This window comes from Copadichromis virginalis, linkage group LG7, assembly GCF_057382275.1.
Source record: "Copadichromis virginalis isolate Kocher_CV1m ecotype Utaka linkage group LG7, C_Virginalis_male_GT1.1, whole genome shotgun sequence".
Lineage (NCBI taxonomy): Eukaryota > Metazoa > Chordata > Actinopteri > Cichliformes > Cichlidae > Copadichromis > Copadichromis virginalis.
Window position 1 is genome coordinate 46267630 of NC_140624.1, and position 23248 is coordinate 46290877.

General features: G+C 40.6%; 1 protein-coding gene across 4 annotated transcripts; it reads right to left on the reverse strand.

Annotated features, from left to right (window-relative positions):
* On the reverse strand, positions 1 to 23005 carry LOC146705878 (nipped-B-like protein B). 4 transcript variants are annotated; one of them, XM_085463745.1, is made up of 46 exons: positions 22868 to 23005; positions 21473 to 21619; positions 20891 to 21056; positions 20533 to 20633; positions 17944 to 18052; positions 17702 to 17850; positions 17299 to 17429; positions 16552 to 16642; positions 15892 to 16416; positions 14277 to 15788; positions 12863 to 13045; positions 12523 to 12594; positions 12328 to 12417; positions 12138 to 12238; positions 11927 to 12013; positions 11612 to 11843; positions 10991 to 11142; positions 10807 to 10887; positions 10585 to 10685; positions 10362 to 10491; positions 10165 to 10247; positions 9898 to 10030; positions 9662 to 9805; positions 9490 to 9576; positions 9161 to 9378; positions 8965 to 9067; positions 8769 to 8867; positions 8401 to 8547; positions 7711 to 7845; positions 7506 to 7604; positions 7335 to 7388; positions 7117 to 7225; positions 6884 to 7020; positions 6628 to 6768; positions 6435 to 6528; positions 5432 to 5586; positions 5147 to 5237; positions 4839 to 5012; positions 4532 to 4722; positions 4286 to 4393; positions 3823 to 4023; positions 3543 to 3689; positions 3098 to 3444; positions 2836 to 3010; positions 2460 to 2648; positions 1 to 988 (listed from the first exon to the last, which is right to left on the reverse strand). In XM_085463745.1, exons 2-46 carry the CDS (start codon positions 21534 to 21536, stop codon positions 629 to 631), a joined length of 7998 nt encoding a protein of 2665 aa, XP_085319871.1. In that variant the 5' UTR covers positions 21537 to 21619; positions 22868 to 23005; the 3' UTR covers positions 1 to 628. The 4 variants fall into 4 exon arrangements, with proteins under 4 accessions (XP_085319871.1, XP_085319868.1, XP_085319869.1 ...); XM_085463742.1 differs by having other exon boundaries at positions 20503 to 20633; XM_085463743.1 differs by lacking the exon at positions 22868 to 23005 and adding an exon at positions 22753 to 22849 and having other exon boundaries at positions 20503 to 20633.
* Between the last annotated feature and the right edge of the window lie 243 nt (positions 23006 to 23248).

A 23248-nucleotide genomic window follows, 5' to 3' on the forward strand; every position in this document is an offset into this window, starting at 1 on the left:
AAAGATGTAAGAAAAATTTATTGCAGTATTTATTCCATCAGAAGAGCAGGCGCTCACTCTTTTTTGTTCCTCTGTGCTCTATAACATCAAAAATCTATATTAAAAACAATAATGGCACAGATACTGCACTTGTCTGAACATAAATAAATTATATCAAAGATAGTCCATTATAGAATGAAGGTAATAAACAAAAATGTCTAAACAGGAGAAAAACGAAAGTTAGAAGTTGTGGAAGTTCAGGTCAAGTGAATAAATCCATCTGGTGCTAGTTTAAATTCAAAAACCACTTTATTAAGAACATCATCAATACACTAATTTCCAACATTCACTTTGTTTTTTTTTTTTACAGAATTATGTTCAGATATAAACACGTTTTTTTAGTTCATCTATAATACAGTGGGAGTAAAAATCAAACAACCAAGTTGCTGCACAACAGCGAAGGAACTCCCACACAATGTTTTCCTAAACATTTCCTTCTTGTCTTTTTCTTGCCTTTGAACACGTGTGTATTTAGACAGACGTGTTTACAACACTCTTCCACCACCAGGACGTTAATCTAACTTCTGTGTATGTAACATATTGGATCCATAGTGTTGAGCTGTGCAAGATGTTTCACTAATCTCTTTGATTAACTCTTAGTCCCCTCCTTGGCAGCATACAGCGCCCGTAACGTCTGTGCCACTTTGTTCGTGAGCTTCTGTCCGCTTGTCAAAGAGATTTTCTTGCAAATAATGTCCGACTCCTTGATATTGTCAACCCAAGGCACCTTTTTGCGGCCGTCCCGTTTCTTTGCGACAGCCCAGGATCCAGAGTAAGATCCAGTCATCCAGTGTATACTGTAGCCATTTCTGGTCTTCTGGACGACCCTGGCAATCTGCGGTCTGTCTTTGTATTTGCGACAGTAGATGGCTACGATGTCCATTACCTCTACTGTCTCGTTCATGTTACCTGAATCCTCTGCACAGTCTCCCCCTTTCCTTGGCTTTCGCTGTGAATGACAGGCAGTGTCAGAAACTCTTATTTATGTGGGGATAATACGTTAATGGATATGCTGTAGATACAATGCACTGTTAAACACTGAAAATCATTCTTCACGTCTGTTGTTTGTAAACATTAATATAAATGTACAGTACAACTTTGTAATATTGGCGGTGTTGAAGTAATCTACTGTAATTTATTTGGTTATGCTTTGCAGGGTTTAAGTACAGTGATCTGCCCTGTGGCTAAGTTCCTGCTGTATAAGTATGCTGCTAATCGAATGCACTTTAAAGCTGATCGTCAGCAAATTTGAGCACCTTTGTAAAAGCAGAGGTTTTAGCTGTTTTCTGCTCTAGAGCATTCAGATGTGTGTTAACATAGCGTCACATAGTGCCATGGACATTCCAGCAAAATCACCCCAAGGTCAGATTGTGCAATCCTTAAGAGAAACTGCAAAAAAATCCAAAAGCTACATCTCAGACTCTACAGGCCAGTAGAAAGTTAAATGTTAAAGTTCATTAGCCAAAAGACTAAACAAGTACTGCTTGTTTAGAAGGGTTCCCAGAAGAAAGCCTCATCTCTCTAAAAAGAACACGGCCGCAGGGCTTAGATTTGCAAAACTGCATCTGAACAAACCACAAGACTCCTGGAACAATGTCCTTTGGACAGATGATGCCAAAGTGGAGATATTTGTTCATAATGCACAGCACCATGTTTGATGAAAACTAAGTGAGGATTTAGGTTTTGCAGCTACAGGATCTGGACACCTTGCCGTCGACAATGAACTCTTCTTTATAACAAAGTATTCTAGAGTCAAATGTGAGGTTGTCTGTCTGGCAGCTGACAGCAGCTTGGCTCAAACTGGGCCATACAACAGGGCGATGATCCTGAGCACGTTAGTAGAAAAAGAATGAAAAAGAAAAGAATCGCGGTGCTGTAACGGTCCAGTCAAATTGCAGACCTCAGCCTGACTGAAATGCTGTGCCGGGACCTTAAAAGAGCTGCGTCTAAATGAATGCCTGCAAACCTCAATGAACTGAAGTAATGTTTGGGCCAAAACGCTTCCATAAAAATGTAAGAGGCTGATAAAATCACACAGAGTTATTGCTGTGTTATTGCTAAGTTATTGCTGCTAAAGGTGGTTCTACAAGGTGTTGAATCATGGGGTGTTTTTCACAGGACTCCAGTCTGCTGAAAGCCCTCTTTTACACATGATTTTTATATCTATAATATTTGTCTGACCTCTGTAGAAGTGCTCAAATCATAACACTGTACATACTAACATTACCATAAGCCCCTCTCTACAGAGGAAAATCCAATAAATGTTCAATGGTGTGGGCGTCTTTATGTGTATGCATGCAATAAAAGTCAGTTTGCTTCAATCTGTCATTTTCTGGCACTTTTAACCCAGCATAACAAACACCACCACATATTTCCAGCATTGTAGCAGATACCATGAGGAAAACAAATAAAGTTCTTACAGCAGGGGGATCTTCATCCTCGCTCTCCTCATCATCTGTCTCCACTGGAGCTGCATGATTACTGTGGTTGTGGTTTCGGGGTTTTGGACCCCTCAGCAGTGAAGTAATGGCTTTGTTTCTGGCATTGGCATTTGCTTCACCGTCCTCGTCCTCTTCATCCCGATCCAAATGATCCATTAGAACCTTGAACTAAGAAATTGAAGGCAGAAAAAATGTAATAATGATCATTTCTACCCTGCACGTGTTTTACAAACAAGGACAAACAGTTTCTCGGACAGAAAACCAATAAGACTTCCCGTCATTATTACATGCAGACTAACGGACACAGCTACTGCTTATGTTTCCAAACGGAGACACGAGTATATTGAAAGCTTACATCCAAATACTGTTTTGCAATGTTCTTCTTGGCCTCGTAGCTGAGATCTGTGTTGGCCAGATCACTCCTTAGGTAATCCAGTGTCTGACTAGGGTTGAAGTGCACCTTAGATTTCCTGTTCACTGTCTTGTCATATACTTTGGCAGACTCTGTCGGTGAATACTTCTGGATTTTGCTGTAACACAAACAAAATTGCTCAGTAAAGTGATTTGCATTGCTCACAAAGAGATAATAAAAGATTAACATTTTCTCCGAGGCCCACCTGTCCGAGAAGCCGTACAGATTCTTCAAATGCTGTTTGAGCACCAGCACCAGCAAAATGCCCTGTGACGCACTAGCAAACTCCAGCAGAGGTTTGGTGTTTTCAGGCAGACGGTTCATCACTGCGTCCTCATCGTCCAGGTCAGAGTCGGAATCGGAACCCTTTTTCCTCTGCACTACATCTTCCTCCTCGTCACTGCTGCTGGATGTGCTGCTGCTTTCATCATCCTTTTCATCATCGTCGTCGTCATCAGAGCTGTAGCTCTTCCTGCGAGAATGCTTCTTCTTTTTCTTTTTCTTATTCATCTTCATCTTCTTTTCATGCCTTATAGGCTCTTTCTGTAAACACTGCACAAATGACAAAAGAAAGGTCAGATATGCATCTTCTCTTGAGCACAGCGACCAAGTATAACAACTGATAAACAAAACTAGACAAAGCTTTGCACCTCTTTAAATGACTGGAGCAAGTTGCTACCAGAGACAGACAGGGTAATGTCTATATGATGCATGATGAAAAGAGGTTCCTCCTGGGTCTGATAAGGGAAGCAGGCCAAGTTATCTGCTATGAACAGCAGCATGTTCACCTCTGTTTTCTGCAGGAGACAAAGTCAAAAACGCACATTTTTAAATAACAAACAGGTGTAATTGCTCTTCTGAGGGCAAATACAGCAACCTAAATATCTCCTGACAAAGGCCAATCGTGCCAAAGTAAAGAGATGAACTTACAGAGCTGTCGTCAAACAGGTTGAGCAGGGAAATTAGAAAAGCCCGTCTATGTTGGCGGTTCCCACGGACCATGGTGTAGAGATGAGAGCAGAGAGCCGAGTCGGAGTCGTCGTGACGGAAACCACGAATGACAGCGTGTTTGGATCCATTTATGGCCTGCTGCACCTGATAAGACATCTTCAGCCCTGCGACAGCCTTCATCTGCAAACCCCCCCCCCAAAAAACAGTGAGATAACTCATTAGGTGGGCACGTTAAATGATGACATTTGAAATACAATTTATTTTTAAAGCCTGAGTTTTTTAAGTAAGGTGTGAGTTAAAAAAACAAAAACAAATTGCAGAATGTAATAATAATATAAAAGTATTAGATGTAAATACATTTATTACACAGAAAGTTCTATTTTCCCACCTTTTTTTACACTTTCACATTTTTCCAGTTGTCAAAAACCACAAGCCAACTCACATGAATAAAGCCTGAGTATTTTTTGTCGATCTCCACCAGCTGCTGATCGGCCTTGTTCTTCATTGTTGGCTCCGGGTCTGTTCCCATAGCGATCAAGTAGGGCACACACTGAAACAACAATTTACAATTTACGAGTATGCAAACTGCAAAACATAAAAAATAAATTTCAAAAACCCACCTAAAAAAATATTCAGAAAATGTAAATAAACCTTATCAGGCTATACTGATGTAAGACTGTGAACACACCTGTACAGGGTGAATGAGGCCCTGACTAAGAGTCAGGGTGATGACACTCAAGGCAAAGTGCCGAACTGTGGACTGCGAGTGGAAGAAGGACTCCAGAACCTGCTTTAAATAAATCTGCATTATGGAGCTGCTCATGCCCGATGAGATGTCCCCCATTTCCTTGAGATCCTCTTGCTTGGCTTTATTCTTCCCTGAAGAAGCAAAAACATCAGCCTGGTGAGTGCGCAGGTGTCACGTTAAGTGGCTGCCATGTTTCACTGCATGTGCATGGATAACAATGGACGTGAGCTGGAACTGTTAAACTCACATTCACGGTCAGCCTCCTGCATTCGAGAGTCCTCCTCCTGCAGGTATGTCTGCAGGTTTTTGAGGACCTGGATCTTCAAATTGACTGAACTGTTCTCGTCCGACAGGATGCTGTTATAAAGAACCTTCAACTCCTGCACAAACATGAGCTCTGGGTGCATGATGAACTGAAACCCTTGGAAGAGAGGAATTGATTTAAAATACAGATTTACAAAGAAAACAAAAGTCAAAGTTAAAAGAAAGCTGTAAACATTAAGTGACACTATAAACACATCTATACGAGCCTTTTCTGAGGTGTAGGATATATACCTAAACCTATGATTGCCTTGATCTGGACCTCCTCCTCTTCGTGAGTAGTGAAATACAGCAGAAGCTCCAACACTTTGTCCTTGATGACAATCTAAGAAACAAAGAGACCCAGCAATCAAAATAGCTCTTGCAGTCTTCATTCACATTCATTCATGCTGGGTACCCTTCATGCTGAAACTCTGCCTCCCAGTCTCAAAACAGGTCGATCTTTCATGAGTTAAGAGAATTTCTTAACAACAACTCCATGGAGCCACTACAACATTCAAGCGAAGGGCCAGGGTTTACCTTGTTAGCACCTTTGAACTCTTCTTGATCGAAATCAAAGTGTCGACACAGAGCCCCCACAGTGAAGAGCGAGCGCAGAAGAGTGGGTTTGTTAGCAGCCAGGGTGGAGCTGGTGGGATCCTCTTGGTGCTGTGTCTTGAGTTTTGCTAACGCTCCTATAAGATAACACAAACAGTCAAGTGAGCTTTAATGTGAAGTAATAAGTCGAACGACTGCATTTCCTTATATAGTTTAGGTTTTCACAGAGCTTTTCATTTCAGGAGAATTTTTATTATCCACCAATTTGTACCTTTTCTGCTTTATTTCACAGTAGAAATGCCTTTGAAACAAAAAACTCAAGCATTAAGTGACAGTTCAGCATAAAGTGGAACACATCACGGTGAGGTTCTCAGAGACAAAAACAAAGACATGAAACAAGTAGGCAACGATTCCTTAGTAACAGTTCACAGACTAGCAACAACCCTTTTAAACCTGTAAAAAGGAGCTCACAACTAACTAGCTTTTGAGAGGAGAAAAAAAATCATAATATCAGCCATCATCCTTTTTCTTTCTGGCTGCTTATGGATCCACAGCGACAGAGGAAAGGCTGTGATCTACTGACTGAAATCATAACATTGTGTTTTGTGCATCAGCTTGGCACAAACTCATAACTGGCTTAAAGTACTGGCTCTATTAATACCTGATATTGATAATTTGTCGATATTTTGTTACTAACATTTATAACAGCCGATGACTGACAATTTAAAAGCAAGCAGGAGAGAGAACAAACACATTTTAACCATGTTGATGTTGGATAGTTTGCCCACCAGAGGGCACTCTGCAACTTCCCTATTGGCAAAGGTTTTCTGAGTCACAAAGAAAACAACCAGCTCGTCTGAGAGTGTGTGTTTGTTTTTAAACTCCACTGTCATATTAGATTAGTAAGGACTCTTAAATAACTAAACACAACAAATGTTTGGGAAATGTGGTTGTGTTTTGTCTTAAAAAAAGAAAAAATCCTTACCATAGTACCGATTAAAACAAGCCCAAACAAACTTGTAGTTGTGTGTGACCTTGTTCACGATAGCACCAAGACAGCTCACACAGTGTTGCACAACCTGGGGAGCACAAAAGGATGTATCAGAACAACTGTCTCACACGCTGTTTGTGGTTTTTAAAGCTACCTCTGAAAGCAGCGAGCTGCAAACGAGACCTACCGTCATGCCGTATTTGATGATAAGCTTCATTAGGTCTTCTTCGATGGTAGTGAGGAAAGTCGCACTCGGGTGTTCCATCAGAGGCACGACCAGCTCCAGGATCTTAGCCACGTTGCATATCACCATGAAGTCGTTCTGACTCTGACAGATGACAGCACAAAAACACATGGCAGCTTCACTGTCCAGGTCCATGTTTAGCTTGCCTGTGAGTATCTCAAACATTCGAAAAATAAAAAAAAACTATCACAGTACTTACATTGCACTTGGTGGTCAGGTAGGGCTGCATAGTCATGGCATGCTTAACCATTAACTCTGCCCTGATTTTACTAAACAGGTAGAGAGTGGTGATGCACGCTACCAGACGACCTGAGCTGACCCCTTTGTCCTCACAATCTGAGACACAAACACAACAGGGTTATTATCTGTAATAAGACTTTTAGAAGCAAATACACACCTATGTTTGTTCTTTTTTTAGAAAAATACATTTACCCGCAAGAGACTCCTCATATTTTAGTATATGTTCCACTAGATTGTCCACTAGCTGAACACAAGCCTTCCCTGCAGGTTTGTACGAAGCATCCTCCTCTGATTTCAGCAGCTAAAAAGAAAAAAAAAAAAGAAAAATGACCCAACACAGTAATTAAAAAGAGTGCCAAATGAAAAAATGCAGACAAGCAGCTTCTGAGACAGCAACAAAGTCAACTAACATTTTGGAGAAGCTGCTCAAACCAGTCGTAGCCTGAGTCTTTACATGCCAACACCTGGAATAAAAAAAACAAAACAAAAAAAAACAAACACACAAGTTAGTTCATTTTACTTATTTAAATAAGATCACTTTTTGTTTTTTTGTTTCTCCCTTTTGTCCTGATAATACACACCACGTCTGTGATGTTCAGGATCTTTCTGGTCATGGCTTCTTTGTCGTGGCTCGGCGTCGGGGAGAACCAGAGTTTCTGGAATGTCTCATTCACCAGTTTCTGCAGAGGAAAAGATGTTTAGTTAGACACACTGTATATGAACGCTACTTCCAACAGTCGACTGTAAAAATGTACATTAAACAAAAACAACAACAAAAACACCAGCCTTGATCCCTTCCTCATCGTTGACCCTCCGGATCATCTTCACGCACATCTCGGTGATCTTGTGGAAGTCTGGCTGCTCTAGACAAATATCCCTCATGATCTTAATGACTCTTTTTCTCACACTGATGCCTGTGTCCTGACAAAGACGAAGGAACAACTGAACATTAGTTTCCTTTTGTTGTGACTTATGGAGTAAATCCAAAAGTATTACTTATCCAGTGTGTGTGTGTGTGTGTGTGTGTGTGTGTGTGTGTGTGTGTGTGTGTGTGTGTGTGTGTGTGTGTATGTATGTATATATATATATATATATACATACATATATATATACATATATATATATATATATATATATATATATATATATATATATATATATATATATATATATATATATATATATATATATATATATATATATATATATATATATATATATATATATATATATATATGTATATATATATAAATATATTCCTGCAGTTCTTCACTTGATCTTTAGGTGGCACTGTAGGAAAAAAATGTTTTAAACTCTTATGAACTTTTGTATTTTGAATTAAACTTTCCAGGACAAATTTCTCTTTACAAACCCATAAAAGAACACATGTTGTGATTAAAGTAAATCTAGACTTTAGCACATCAATAGGTTAACACTCATGTAGTTAAAGGACTGGAGGAAAGAAGAAGAAGTTACCAGTATCCTTTCAATGAGCATGTCATAGTACTGCTCAATGAGCTCAGGTCGACTTAGCACAAAACGGCCGAGGAGCTCCACAGCAGCCTCTCGCACACTGGTGGAGTTGTCCATGAGGCGACAATGAACCCCACGTTGCATGTCCAGCTTAAAAAAATAAAGAAGGAAAATTAGTTTAGGACAGTGACAGGACAGAACTATAGCTATCAATCTCTGTGGCATCGAGCCATGAGCAGCACGTTAGCAAGGCAGCATTTACAGCTCTGGTGCTCAGTTGCGGACAAATCTGCACAGTCACAACAGCTGAAACACGTTCTGTGTCAGACAAGCTGCAAGAGCCAAGTAGCAGTCGATACTGAATGACCTACCCGTGCCAGGATACTTGGATCTACAGCCACTACTTCAGAGAGACACTTCATAGCTTTAGTTCTGACTGCAATAGCACTCTCTCCCAGCACTCTCAGGATCTAGTTTGAAGCCATAGAGAGAAAAAAATTAATGACAGCTGACACAATATAAACAGTCACTGGTGTTTAAGCTAATTCAAGCTAATGATCATCTTACCTGTGATAAATAAATATCAAAGCTTTGTGCAAACGGCCTCATGGAGGCCAGATATCTAACAATCAGACAGGAGTCGTTGTAGTTTATTGTGTCAGAGTTCATCCTGAAAGAAAAGTCGAGAGGATCGTTTACTATAAGGATGAGAGGACAAACGAGCAATGTGGCGAAGTAGTGTCGTGAGTGAAGCACTATTTACCTCAGGGAACTGAAATGCGATGTTGACGTCTTGACGGCCTTGCGGAGGAATTTCTTCCTTGCCTCCGCCTTCTGCATGATCTCGGCGGTCGAGTCAACATCCCTGGAATGATGGTGACCTTTCAAGTCCTCGTCGTCCTCACTTTGAGACTTCATTGCCTTTTCTGCCTCACTTGTAATGTCCCTGAACCACTGGGCAATATAAAACTTCCTAGCAAACTGGATGAAACAAACACATAAATATATAAGGGCAGAGTATAATACATCTTTTTAAAACACGAAAGCAGTTCCGTAGATTTTAGTTCATGAAAAATCAAGTTAAAAACACACCACCAATGATGGATCCGTCTCAATGTTCTCATCTAGGTAGCCGAGCAAAGCCTTCTGTAGTTTTGGTATCTCGTTGCTGCCTTCAGTCTGTGAAAAAATGCCAAAAGCATTTTAAAAGCAGATCGACATCTTGGTTGGTTTTTTATCTGTTAAACAAATTCTGTTAGTCTACCTCTCTGAGGATGCGGTCAATAGCCTTTTGGTCCATCTTGCTAGTGACAGCATCTTTACGCAGACGGGAAGCGACAGTGCCAAGGTAGTCCAGCGATGCCACCCTAAGTGCCATTTCTGTCTGCTTGTTACTGAACTGGTGCACCTGGAACACAAGACAAGGAGGAGAAATGTCATAAGAAAACCAAACATCTGCAACTTTTTCCTAGTGGGCAGATGACGAGTGGTGACACTCACCAGCAACCGGCCCAGTAAACTCAGGAGCAGCTCAGCAGCAGGCCACTCAGGCTTGTTAACTGTAGACAGCAGGTCATGAACAAAGTTCTCAAACAGCGGCCTGTAATCCTCCTCTCCCTGTTTACTGCCACACCTGAAACATGCAGAGTACTTACAGAATAGCAACACATGCAGTGCAGCTTATTCCACAGAAAAAGATACAACATATAAGGAGTCACAGTCACACAGACATGACAGGTTATAGCAAGAGTAGGAACAATGACTTACTTCTTGAGGAACACAGATAAGAAGTTCTGAGCTGTCCTCATGGCAGTTTCATAAGAGTTTGTAATAAGAACATCTTTATCCACCTAGACAATAAATACCCAATAAAAAACAGTTTTAGCATTTCTTAAAATACATGTTTTGGGTATTTATTGAAGGCAAATATGGTTTTAAAAAATCTATTAAAACCTTAATGTCACCTTCTTATTGTGCTCATCCTCTGTCTCTTTCTCAGAGGGAAGGTGGACCACACACTGGATGAGCTGAAGAACAAGGGCTGTGACCATCTGGATATACAAAGGTTCTCCATCTGAGTCACTGCTGTTCAGCCTGGGGAGTATGAGACATCAGTGTCCTTATGTTACACTGGGGGCCTCAATAAACATCTGATATTGAGCAAATATTTACTCTGGTTGTAGTTACCTGAAATTCCTCAGGCTGCGTTTACTAGTCGGCAGTCTGGCCAGGGAGGTGAAAATCTCTTCAAGAATGAGCTGCCTGTGCTTCTTGTAATGAGAAAACACCTACACGAGAGTCAAACAAGAAACAACCGCATCAAAATACACCAGTCCAGACGTCACACTGAAGCATCCCATCAAAAACTTAATCCAAATCAATTTCAGAAGCACCTATAGTAATACTCACCGCAGTCACTAGTGTGATGGCACATAACTGCAGTTCACTAACATTCTCCACAAAAAATGGTGTAATGCCAAGGGTGGACACCTAAAAGATGGGCACAAAAGCAGTGAGATATGAGTTAACTCAACAGCCAAGGTGACATGAGGACACAAATCTGAGTGATGTGAAGGCAGATTCAAAACTGCACCTGCAGAATTGTGGTGTCAGTAAGCAGCTGGATTTCAAGGAGCTCAGAGATGCTGCTGATGATATCGCACACTTTGTTGTAGAGCAGGACTACCACCTTCTGTTTGTGGGTAGAACATTTGGCTCTCTTGGACTTTGAAGTATGCATGCCACCTGGGTGAGGAAGATCCGATAAATAAACAAGAATAAATTATTTAAACAAAAAACCCCAGAAGTAATATGTTAGAATTTCTCAGATATTCTGACACAATCTTTAGATTCAAATCCAGGGTCTTAACATCAGCTGATAAGAAATACTTGATGTTACAGCCCACAATGTACCGTATGTTACATGGGAGGAACTTTGGTAAAGGTAAATGCATTAGTTTTAGATTTAAAATGATTTGTGGCCAAAAGGAGGACAAGAGAATTTGAAATGTATAAAAAAACTTCTATTAGTCACACCAAAAGTCACTGGCTTTATTATCAAGCACTACCAAAATACCATAAGAAATTCAAGTAAGTAAAGTTTTAAAAACTCCTAAATGCTAAAATACACACATTTTTTTAATCTCTTGGAAATCATGATTATTGCTGTACGTGTTAAAACAGCTAAAAAGAACGGAATAAAACTGTGGCTGACCTCCGTGGGGATCCACTCTGTAGACTGGGTCATACTGAGGGTACAAAGAGTTTTGCAGATGGAACTTGGTGTACTGCAGCACCCTCTCAATCACATCTTCTATATAAACAGCCTTTGGCATGTGCGGAGACGTCATTATGTTGAGTGCAGTCAAACAAGCATCGGCCGACTTGGTCACTCGCTCCATGATGAGGTTGCGCCACAACCGCTCCTCATCCATGGAGTCATTACCCTATGATTCAGTTTTTTAAAAAAGGAAATAAATTTCACATTTTGTGCCTGAACAGCATAACTAAGATCAGGCTGAGAACTTACATGGTTCATTAGTGTAGAAAGTTTGACGCTGTCCTGAATGTTCCTCTCCAAAATATTCAAAAACTTCACCAGTTTACTAGAAGAAAACTGCAGAAAAAAATAATTGGTTACTTTAACCGTACAGTAGGTGTCATTTAAGGTTGTTTACAATGACAAAATGCTGTCACCATGAGTGTAACAATTTAACACTGCAAGAACATGTCCTTCTCACCTTGTTAGAGATGCCCATAGCTTTAATCTTAGCAGAATCGCTGCCCAGCTCACTCAGCTGCTGCTTTCCAAGTAAGAGCTCTTGAGGTATTTCATCATCATCTGGCACAGAGTTACAATGTCACTATTTTTTAATGTGACACTCGATAAATGTCAAAGAGTCTGAAAACAGCAGAGTAAATCATAACTACCTGCGGCAGTGAGGTCCACGTCTTCGAGATTCTCAAGAACGCTGTCAATATTCGATGCAAATCTCTTAAATGTGGAGGAGTCCATCATCTCTGTTAGATTAACGTCATTGAGAACTGATTAATACAAATACATTATGTTTTAATAAAATTAATTATGAATTAATTACAAAAGAATTCAAAGTGCCAGGTCAATACCCTCTGGTGTCAACTTGGAATCATAAATCTTCCTGTTTTTCAGTTTATCCTTTTTCTTCTGCTTTCTGGCAACTAAACACACACACACACAATAGTACCCAAATCAGCAGCAGCAACAACCAACCCTCAAGCCATCAACAGAGAAACAAATTGATGTTGTATTCTACACACCCCAGGAACTGGAATGACCAATTATTTTAAATAACGATAATCTGAATGACAGGACAGCTGTAATCTAATCAAAAAGTGAAAGCACGGGCTTCACTGGCCACCACATTATTTGATTATCCACTTATCCACTGGTAAGCGTATGCAAAAAAAATAAAAATAAAAATCTGACCATCACTCAGGCTCGGTGGGAGAGAGCCTTCATCTGAATCTTCATCTCTCCAGTCGCGCTGACGGCTACCAGACCCTCGGCGAGCGTTATGAAAACCTCCACTTCGACGGTGTTCTCCAGAACCTCTTCTCTCTTCATGCTTCCACGTCTTATCGTGGTCTTTCTTTTTCTTTTTCCTTGCATCTAAAAAAACAACAACAGAGAAGAGTACACGTTGAGACAGCATCTGCATTGTAAAGTTACTGCTTTACATGCAATTAGGGCTATAATTTATAATTAGGTCTAATTTTTAGGAAAAAGTTACATTTTTGTAATTTTGCTTTTGCACACCAACACTGGTGACTTTAACTCAAACAGTCAAGGTGTGACTGAAGTGCACACTTTGAGCTGTAATCCAAGAGGTTTTGTAAAAGTACTGCATTAACTCCATTGTTAGAGGGTCAAAAGTTATTGGACAAACTACTACAAATGTAAAAATAAGGATTGTTTTTAATACTTGAAAAGACTCTGCAGTCTAAAGGTTTTATTGTCATTCTGACAGGTTTTGTTTTGTTTTTCCCGCCTAATGATGGCGTCTTTCTCTCATTACTCTTTGGACCTCATGCTAAGTTCCAATTAAAAGCTACCAAATTCAAGTTAAGTACTTGGGAGTTAGACATTTTATCTGATTCATCTGTCATTAAATAACAAGGGAACTGGCTTCTTCTGGCCACGAACCTGCTTTTATTTCAACTGTCCACTTGCTTTTGAGCCTCTGAAAATAGAGGACTATGTATAAAAATGGCCATAATTCCTAAAAAATTCATGTAATACTTTTGTTAAATACTGGTTTGACTTAAAATGCACAATAGTGGTGCACAAAGAAAACAAAAAAAATGCATCACTGTCAAAATACTGTAAATAAATAAAAGGAAATTCCATCAGAAGTAGAGACAGTAAAGCACTTTGGTAGATTTTACAGAATTCCCATGTGCTCTTCTAAAAACTTGCAATTTTTAAGGCCTAACATTATCACTAATTTAACTGTAATTGAGATTAAACATGCTTCAATAGTGGCCTGGACAAGTGGGCAGCAGACACTTTAACAATATTAAACAAAAACAGATAGAAAAGCAAGTGTAACACACTACAAAAGGATGAACACAATTGCCAGAACACATGCAATGCTCAAGGTCAAAACAGGAACAATTTCAATTAAATTTCTGTGCAACTTTAAGAGGAAGCACATCCACCAGGAGTAATATTTTCTCTTGAACTGAACCATAGCAACAGGTACTGACTATTTCAGGTCCTTATGCAGATCGTGGAAAAAATGAGCAGCATTTTTAGAAGCTACTGTGGGAGCAGAGGCGATACATGATTTCAGTTTTTACACGACTGAGAACATGAGATTATAAAAGGCAGCGATACTCACGCTCATTGTCAGAGTCTTCATCGTCATCCTTGTCTTGGTCATCATCCGAGGCCAACTCAGCATATTTGGATCTCTTGCTAATCATACTGTGGCTTCGCTTGTTTGTCCTCTCACAAAATGACCAGTTCCTGGATCTGGAGCCGTGCGCGTTCCTGCTTTCCTTAATGATCTTTTTCACCTCATCAACGCTGAGTTTTTTAACCACGACAACGGGTTTAGCTCCTTTGTTTAAGTTATCTACCAATGAGACTCTCTCCAGCCTTACTCGCGGTTCGCTCCAGCCTTCTACTAGTTTATTTGGGGGATCTTTATCTTTTCCATCTCGTTTCAATTTAGGAATCACAAAGTTCTTCAGGGTCCCTGACTTGCCACCCAGCAGGTACGAGGGGAATTCGCTCGGTTTGGCCTCAAAGGACTGACGTTTGTCTCCAGCTTGGCACTTAATGTTGCCGTCCTCGCTTGTCTTTTGGTCCTTATTTTGGGGATTTTTAAGGCTGGAATTGCCTGTCCTCTGTCGACTATTGGGGTCAGCTGATTTTTTGCTTCCATCGTGCTTTAGTCTGGTGCTGTCAGGTTTAGTATGCGGGTCAGCTAAGTTTCGACTGCAGTTTTCTCTTAACATCTTCTGTTTCCTGTCCCTGTCCTTGGCTTTGTCTCTCTCTTTCTCTTTTTCTATGTGTCTGTCTTTGTCCCTGTCTCTCTCTTTTTCTATGTTTTTTTCTTTGTCCCTGTCTCTCTCTTTTTCTATGTTTTTTTCTTTGTCCCTGTCTCTCTCTTTCTCTTTGTGTCTGTCTTTGTCCCTGTCTCTCTCCTTCTCTTTTTCTATGTTTCTCTCTTTGTCCCTGTCTCTTGCTCTATCTCTATCCTTGTGTCTTTCTCTGTCCTTATCCCTGTCTCTATCCCTGCCTTTGTCTTCTCCATGTCTCGAGCGCTCTGTCTTGCTCGTGTTTTTTGGGGTGTCGGGTCGGTTTTCAAGCATTCGGTGGCTGTTGTGATTCTTTTCCTCTTTGTGACGTGACTTTGAATGCTTGTCAAGTTTCTGCCGTGAGGGGTCTGGCCTTCTGTCATCTGACGGTCCCTTGCTGCTGTCACTTTTGTCGTCATGTCTGTGTTTTGATTCACGCTGGCTTTCCTGCTTCTGTTTATACATTTCCGGTTGTCCATCTGAGCCAGACTTCTGGAGAGTGTCAGCATGCTGCTTGATGATCCCAGGTCTGTCATCACCAACCCTTTTGACCTTTCCATCGGGGTTTGACTTCAGACGACGTAGGTGATCCTCACACAGCGGCTGTGATTCCAAGACCACTACAGGCTGTCCTATTACTCTGCCAGCTTGCTGTAGATCGATACTGACCATCAAAGCAGGCCGACTGGCACCATTACTTGCAGCATTCGTCTTCTTGGGTGTCATCTTGCTGACACTGTTGCCCCCATGAATGGCAGCCCCATCATTTGACTCTGTCCCGGGTTCCTGGGGATAGGAGTCTTGTTTCCGTTTCTTCAGCGGCTTGTCTGAAAGAAAGAACACTACAACTTAGCACCTCTACACAAACAACCTAACAGATGAGAAAAACATGCTATGAAGCACAGGGGAAAAACAAACACAGATTTTCACCTTTGTCCTGAACTTCTTTAGACCATCGTTCTCGGTCACTGGCTGACTCGCGTTCTATCCTCTCAATCTCTGCAAGTGTGTCTATCTCTGTATCATCAAAGGAAACTCTGCCAGTGACACCAGTTTCAATGGTATTTGACCGCACAGCAGCCTGTTGACAGTTTGCTTGATCGTCAGCTCCTAACTTGTTTGGAACTTCCTGGGCAGGTTTTGATAACTGGTTATTATTATTATTATTGATCATAACTGTTTCATGGTCCAATTCCATATGTGCCTCAGGGGGAAGCTCCTCAGATTGATCCACGTCTTGAACCTTTACTCTGGACAGTTTTAAGGTCAGCTTGGTCGAGTCTTTTGGTGAACTAACTATATCGTACAAGGCATTTTTTTCCATCGGATCACTTTCTTCTTTACTCCTCTCCTTATGTTTCTTCTTGCGATCAGACGAGGTGAGGATTTGGTCAGGCGGTGCACCTTGTGGCACATCAGCTGGAGGCGACTGCATTATGAGGGAAGGCCTAGACCCTGCAGAAACACAAAGTATTTGATGGAATTGTGAAGACCACAGATTTAAGCCAAACGTGATTTCTGTAGCAGTGTATTAGGTTTTTTTGCGAAGACACAAAAATGAAGAATTAACTTGTTGCTAAGGCAGCATACTTTGTACAGTCTCTTCACTCCCAGCTGGAGAACATGCCGACTGTGGGGATCTCACTGAAAATGCAGCAGCCTTCATTGGAGAATCATGCTCCTATTGAAACACAAGACATTTCTTATTATTTTAACAGTCAGCTAGATGTAAGAGTCACCAGACACGATACAATATTTTTCTGATTTTTTATATTTTGGGATATCCCGAGTATTGCAATAACACATATTGTGATTTATCACCTTTTTCAACTGCAAATTACATCCTCAAAGTTAACCTTTGTCAATATCTGCTTTATCCAATAATTTACCTTACTTTAGTTGTGACAAAATTAGATTGTTAAGCACACACTGCCATAAATGTTGCCATAAGATGGGCTCAGTCTGCTTTCAGTCTGTGACTGAATGGGATCAAGTTAACTGTCCTGTTTTTACTCATTAGTTGACCCATTAGCTTGCTCTGAATTAGTCGGTAGCGTTGTCAAGCTAAATGTGTCTAGTGCTGGGTAGTTTTTTGGTTGAGCTGATTGAATCGAAGTTTGCTCAGCTAGCATCATCTCATCTGCATGAGACGAACCATTTTGTTTATAGTATTTCCAGAGTATTTTAATTTATTAAGTCAAATATCAATATTTGGTCTCCCTGTATTGATGCAATAATGCCATGTAAAATATCCCAACACTGTGCTCTATATATTTTTTCACCCACGCCTAGTTTGAGCTGAGGTCCAGTTCATGATATCTTGAATTTCCACATTACCTCATTTCCCAGTCTGTGAGCCACGTTCATGTAGTCTTCATCTGAGCCCAGTCTTGCATTGTGATTCGATAAATCAGTTGATAGATGTCCAGAGACTTTGCTGTCATGGATATTTCTCAAGCCACTCGTAACTGAAACGAAAATGAAATTAAAATTCTAGTTAGATATTTGCTCATTTTCTCACCACTTAACGGTGTATATAAGTTAATAATGTTATTAGGGATCAGTTAAGTAATTTGCATACAACCAGCTAGGTCTATCCAAGTCACCATGTGCACTGTTACTGGTTGCTGAAGTACACAAATGCACATAAAACTTCAGTTTGCTATTTTCTGTCGTTACTAAAAGCAATTCGACATGCAGCTTATGTGATACTTTTCTCTTGACCAAACATTACACTCACCTTGCTGAGCGTGTTGGTGTTGGGAATAACTGGGTGGATTGTACTGCATGTAGTCCGCGGGACTCTGGGGTGTGTAGGGACTAGGTATAGGGCTGTTCTGCTGGGGTACAAAGCGTGGCCCTGAACCAGACTGCGGTGATGTAAAGCATCTGCAGATGAGGAAAGCAAAGGAAAAGAAGCCTTAGCTGAGGAATACATGCCTCTGATTTTCATCATCAGACAATACGGTGGCACTGCTTTACCCAGAGGGGCTCTGAGGGACAGTGGTTTGCTGATAGTTTGAGGCTGGACTCCCATGGACCTGATTCTGAGTAATCTTATACTGCTGCACTATTGGCTGCAGCATTACACCTATGAGATAAAGACAACAACAAAAATTAGACACATATCAAACAAGAAGCTCAGCATGTGCATTTCTCCAGCTAAACCAAGCCTGCCTACTGAGTAGGAATACTGGGTTCACTATATTATAATATAAAGCAGGTTATTTTTCTCATTCCAGGATATTAAGTCTATAATAAGTCTTAGCAAATAAGTATTTTATAAATTATCCTGATCCTGTTTAAACATAATAATATATATTTTCTCTACCACTGAGGCACGAGGAAGAAAGTTGCAACATTAAATATGCAGGATGAAAAACTGTGTTAAAGACAACATTTCAGATGCAAAATAAAGTGAACACTTAATACAACAGGTCTGCTACAATCTTGCCCATCCTTTTCCATTAACCATGCAGGAAAGGTGTCCATTCCAGTCTGCGATCATTTTGAGGGCATGTTTAGTGATGGTGGTTGCATTACACAAAACATGGTTTCACAGTCCTAACAGTGGGGTGATCGTCTCATAATGCAAGTTTGTTTGCAATGTCAGAGCGTTTGGTACTAAACTGCAGGAGCAGCATTATATTTTCAAGTAATGAAAATCAAATCTGACAAAGTGAATTTCAGAGTGACGAAGAAAGAGGTTAGTATGGCGAGAATAAACCAAAGCGGGAGGCTATGTACATTATCATCCATTAGCATTAAATGATGCTTGACTCCACATTTTTACGGGCTGTGAGTGTGGTCATTACCACAAACACTTGTTTACTTTTTCTTGTTTTCATTTTGCATTTGCCACTGTCCTCAATAATGATGCCTAAATGTTTGCTTTAATATTATTATAATATTATTAATAATTGCTACAATTACCACCTGTGACTGTGAGATATTGCGGCTGTTCCTATAATAATAAAACTTTCCCAAGCTAAAGCCAAAGCCAAATATGAAAATGTCTATGGCAATGAGCAATCTAGCCGATGACAACAAAACAAACAGAGCTAGGCTGTTTCTCTCTCTGGCTGTAAATTTTTTTGACAGATCCTATTTATTATTAATTCCAGAGACCCGAATTATATTAGGGTGAATAAACATCAACAGGTATTTTTTAACCTAATGAAGACATCAAAAAATAGTGTTCTGTTTTTGTTTGTTTTTTTAATTATCTGAGTTTATAACCAATATGAAGATAGATTTAAAGGGCTTTTTCACACAAGTCCCAACGAAGAGCTTAACCTCTAATGGGAAGCCAGATTTTGAGACATTTGTCTACCAGATTTATACAGCTACTGCAATCCACTAGAAACAAATGAAAAGATAAAAATTCCCTACTTTAAATAATCAACAGACCTGGATAGAAGAAACAGTCTCTGTAAAAAAAAAAAACTAATTAAAGGATGTGCTAAACAATAAAATTGTATAAAAGATATTTCTTTGGTCCTATAGCTTAGACCTTTAATGTAGTTTCACTTGACAAGCTAAAGATTCCTGGTTTGACCCCAGAAGGAGACACAAAACCCTTTGAGGTTTGCATCTGGCAAATAAAAACAATCAAAAAATTCTGCCAAATTAAACATCCGGAGCTACCCACTGTGGTGAGCCCTTGCAAATAAGGGAACATAGCTTCATTTAAAGACTAGGACTTTAAAGACTAAAGACTTTAAAGACTAGGAGATAAAAGAGCCAGGATCTGTCCAAACAACTAGGTGAAGATGCCTTGTGACTGCCGAAACTGATTTAAGACAATTATTTTATGCACGCTGTAGGCAATTGACTAGAAAGCTGGTCACCAAAACAAAGAATAGCCCTGTTTTTGTTGTTAGTTACGAGACAGCGCAAACCTGGCCAACCCACGACAAACACAAAACTTACTGGACCATTACTGTTGTTGATCAAGTGATTAAGATAACTTCTTCAAATTCCATACAGGGGCTGTTTTTCACTTTCTACAGGCTGATCTATCGGTGCAAAGGGCAAATACACAAGTATCTGTAGTTAACATTAGCATTTGTCCTCACCTTTTGTGCTGAAACAATGTAACCGCCAATGCTCACCCATTAAAACTAAACCTGCATTTATACAAAAACTCGGCAACACACTTGCCAGTGGTTTCCATATTTGTCTTGCCACTCCCTAGTATGTCTTACAAGGGGGGAAAAAACAAAACAAAAAACATCAATGACAGCTCAGTTCTTGTAATCAGCGCGATGCAATCCAGCAGTAACAGTGTGAATAGTTGCACTTTCCTGTAACAGGCTAAAATGCTTATTCTGTGTGGTGTGATGATTCCAGAGTTTCCTCCTGTGGTGACAATGACTGCAGTGTGGGAATCACACAGGATGAAACAAGGCCTAAGTAGCACATCCAGCAAAAGATATGCTCAGGTGAATAATTAAGCTAAACTAAGGTACCCGCAGAGAGAAAGCATGCAGCAAGATCAACTGCAGAGTCAACAGCAATGTCTCAGTGTCTCCTCCTTACCACCCAGAACCTTGTGCTGGGTTTGCATACTTTTGTCCCTGAAGATTTTGGGATTCCTGGACAGCAAAGTTTGTAGGAGCATTGGCATGTCGCCCTCGGGTTCATCGTTGCCCAAGTTGTCCTTCAACTCTCTGGAAAATAAACATAAGAACAATCTATGTTACAGGTAAGAGCCACCTATTCCCAAAAGCCAGCTACTGTAATGTGCTCACTGGCATTAAATTGGCAATACCCGACTATAGTACTGAGCTAAACAGTCATTACTCTGAAATAACACACTGTCAGGGCAATAGTTTATGTGCAATTCAAAAATAATTTAAGAGTTAAAAAAACAAAAAAACAAAACAGTACTGCAGCGAGGTATGAAAGATCAGCGAGTGAAACTTACATGTGTTCGGTGGAAACCTGGTTAAGGCTATGCGCCAGCTGAGTCACTAGACTCTCGTCTCGACACACCAGCAGGCTGCTGACCTCTTCTGAGATCCTTCCATTGTAGAGGAGGCTCTTAGCAGTGGTGGCAGGTAGGGGAGAAGGCAAAGGAAGCTGGTTCAACACTGAAAGGACAGTTAAAAGAAAATCATGGCATAAAACTGTACAGGGAAACGCCTGTAAGGATGCCCAACTTACATGCACTATGTAGAAGTAATGTAAAAGTAACACTTTGTTTGGCAATGCACTATTTAAATTTGCAGCAACATTCTAATCTGGATAAACAATCCAAAGGTTTCAGAATGTGTATTAAATGCAATGATGCACACAATATATTTTACATATGTTTCTTTTTTTCATTTCTGAAACTGATATAGGGCACATAAATCTATAACCTCTGAATTGACAATAACTAGTATTCAGGCGTTCTTATAACTACATGCCCAGTTAATTTCGGCCTGCTTGGCATTCAAGTAATCACTAGTCTTGCCTCATTTTAGTCTGAATTCTAGTGTTTAAGCTGTGATGATGTTGCACTTACAGTCTGTTAGGCTAGCAATTCCAGCAAGAGTAGTGATGGGAACATGAGGCATGTCACCATTCATGCTGAAGATGAGGTCAAGAGGTCGTGTCAATGCACAGGTTGGTCAATATCACCAATCGTCCTATATGTCACATCGCCAAAGTGCTGCAAAAGACAGAAAAAAAAGTGGCAACAAGACTGAATTAAGAAATGGCCCATTATTTTTACAGACAGCTATAGTGTACTTGCTCTGGGATGGGGATTAGAAATGGTATGAGTTCACGAGTGGGCATTATTACAGTGCCAGCATAACTGAATCTCTGAGGTACACGAGTCACACAGGCCCCACAACAAGCCTGGGCATGGCTTTATCAGTTATTGATTTAAGGCTCTGTTGGAAATGCTACCTTGCTCCCCGGTACAATTTCCCCTTATATATATACACAACTTGAGGATATGCAATCCAGTTGCGAAATTTCAACCTGCTCTAAATCGAAAATACAGTGAGAGCGGAAACACACCGGCAATCAACTACATTAGATCTCAAACGCACGTCGTGCACTGGCAAGTAGACTCGAGTGGTGACAGCTCTCATTTAATCACTCATTTAAAAAAAACACAATAAAGTGACACCGATTGTGTTTCTGTGTGTTGTTTTTGTGTCTCTGGCATCTTGAGCTTGCTTGTCCGTGTTTATACTTTCAGTTTCGCCGACGGAACATACAAAACAAAATCCAAAGGCGATTTAAAAAGAAAAAGCCACTGTTAGCTAATTATGTCTCAAAATTCTTCTTTTGTTTCAGAGCCAGTTAAGATTCCCGGGACTGCCCGGAAACAAAACAGAGACATTAGCTCGTCTTGACAACACTTATAACTACATTAATACTCTGTTGTTATTATTTTTGTTGTTTCATACCCTTGCTATGAGGAAGAGCGGAGCGACGACGTCTGTGAAAGTGACAAAAATGAACTCGCGGTTAGCCGGCTAGCAACAACTGAAGATGTAGCTAATGTATGCTAACTGGCTAGGTGTAGCCTTATCTGTAACTTGCATTAGCTAGCATCACCGGGAGTGCATCAAACCCGGTTAGCCGTGTGCTGCTTATTCGATATCGCTCTTTTTACCGCACGGGTCGCGTATCGCTTTAGATTAGCACTTCGCACTTGCTGTGGCCTTCATCGTCGCATCTCCAGCTATGAAAGTGGACCTCGGACTTGCCTAAGGAAGCGTAACCCCGACCCGACGCCAAGGAGGCAGGGGTACAAAGCACAGACCCCCCATCACAAATCAGAATTACCCCCTCGGCTGATTTCTGTAACGGCTCCCGGTGGCTGTCTGACGGCGGAAAACGCGCAGGGAGGTAAACAATCTGCCCGAAAAGAGGCTGTAACAGTTGAACCTAGCTTATTTACCTCTGGATGTGATGAGAAAGAGAAGTGGTTCTGGTGGAGAGGAGGAGGAGGAGGAGGGGGAGGAGCAGGAGTAGGATGGCAGCTGGAGCAGGAGAAGAGTCTCTAGCTCCCTCTCCGTCCCACTGTTCAAACAGCTCCCTCGGAACTGACACATAATCCCTGGCTGGCTTTTCTTTTTTTTTTACCCCTTCTTTCTCACGGCGGACATATCTGCCGTGAGGGGAGAGGAGCTTGGTTAGAGGCGATGCTAACGAGTATCAGGTCATTTTTCAGGACAAAAAATAAAAAAGGCTGATGGAGGGGAAATCAACAATTTACCCCCTACAGAGTGACCCTTAAGAAAAAGCCTTGAACTAACGCACTGTGTAACCTGTGTTTCAT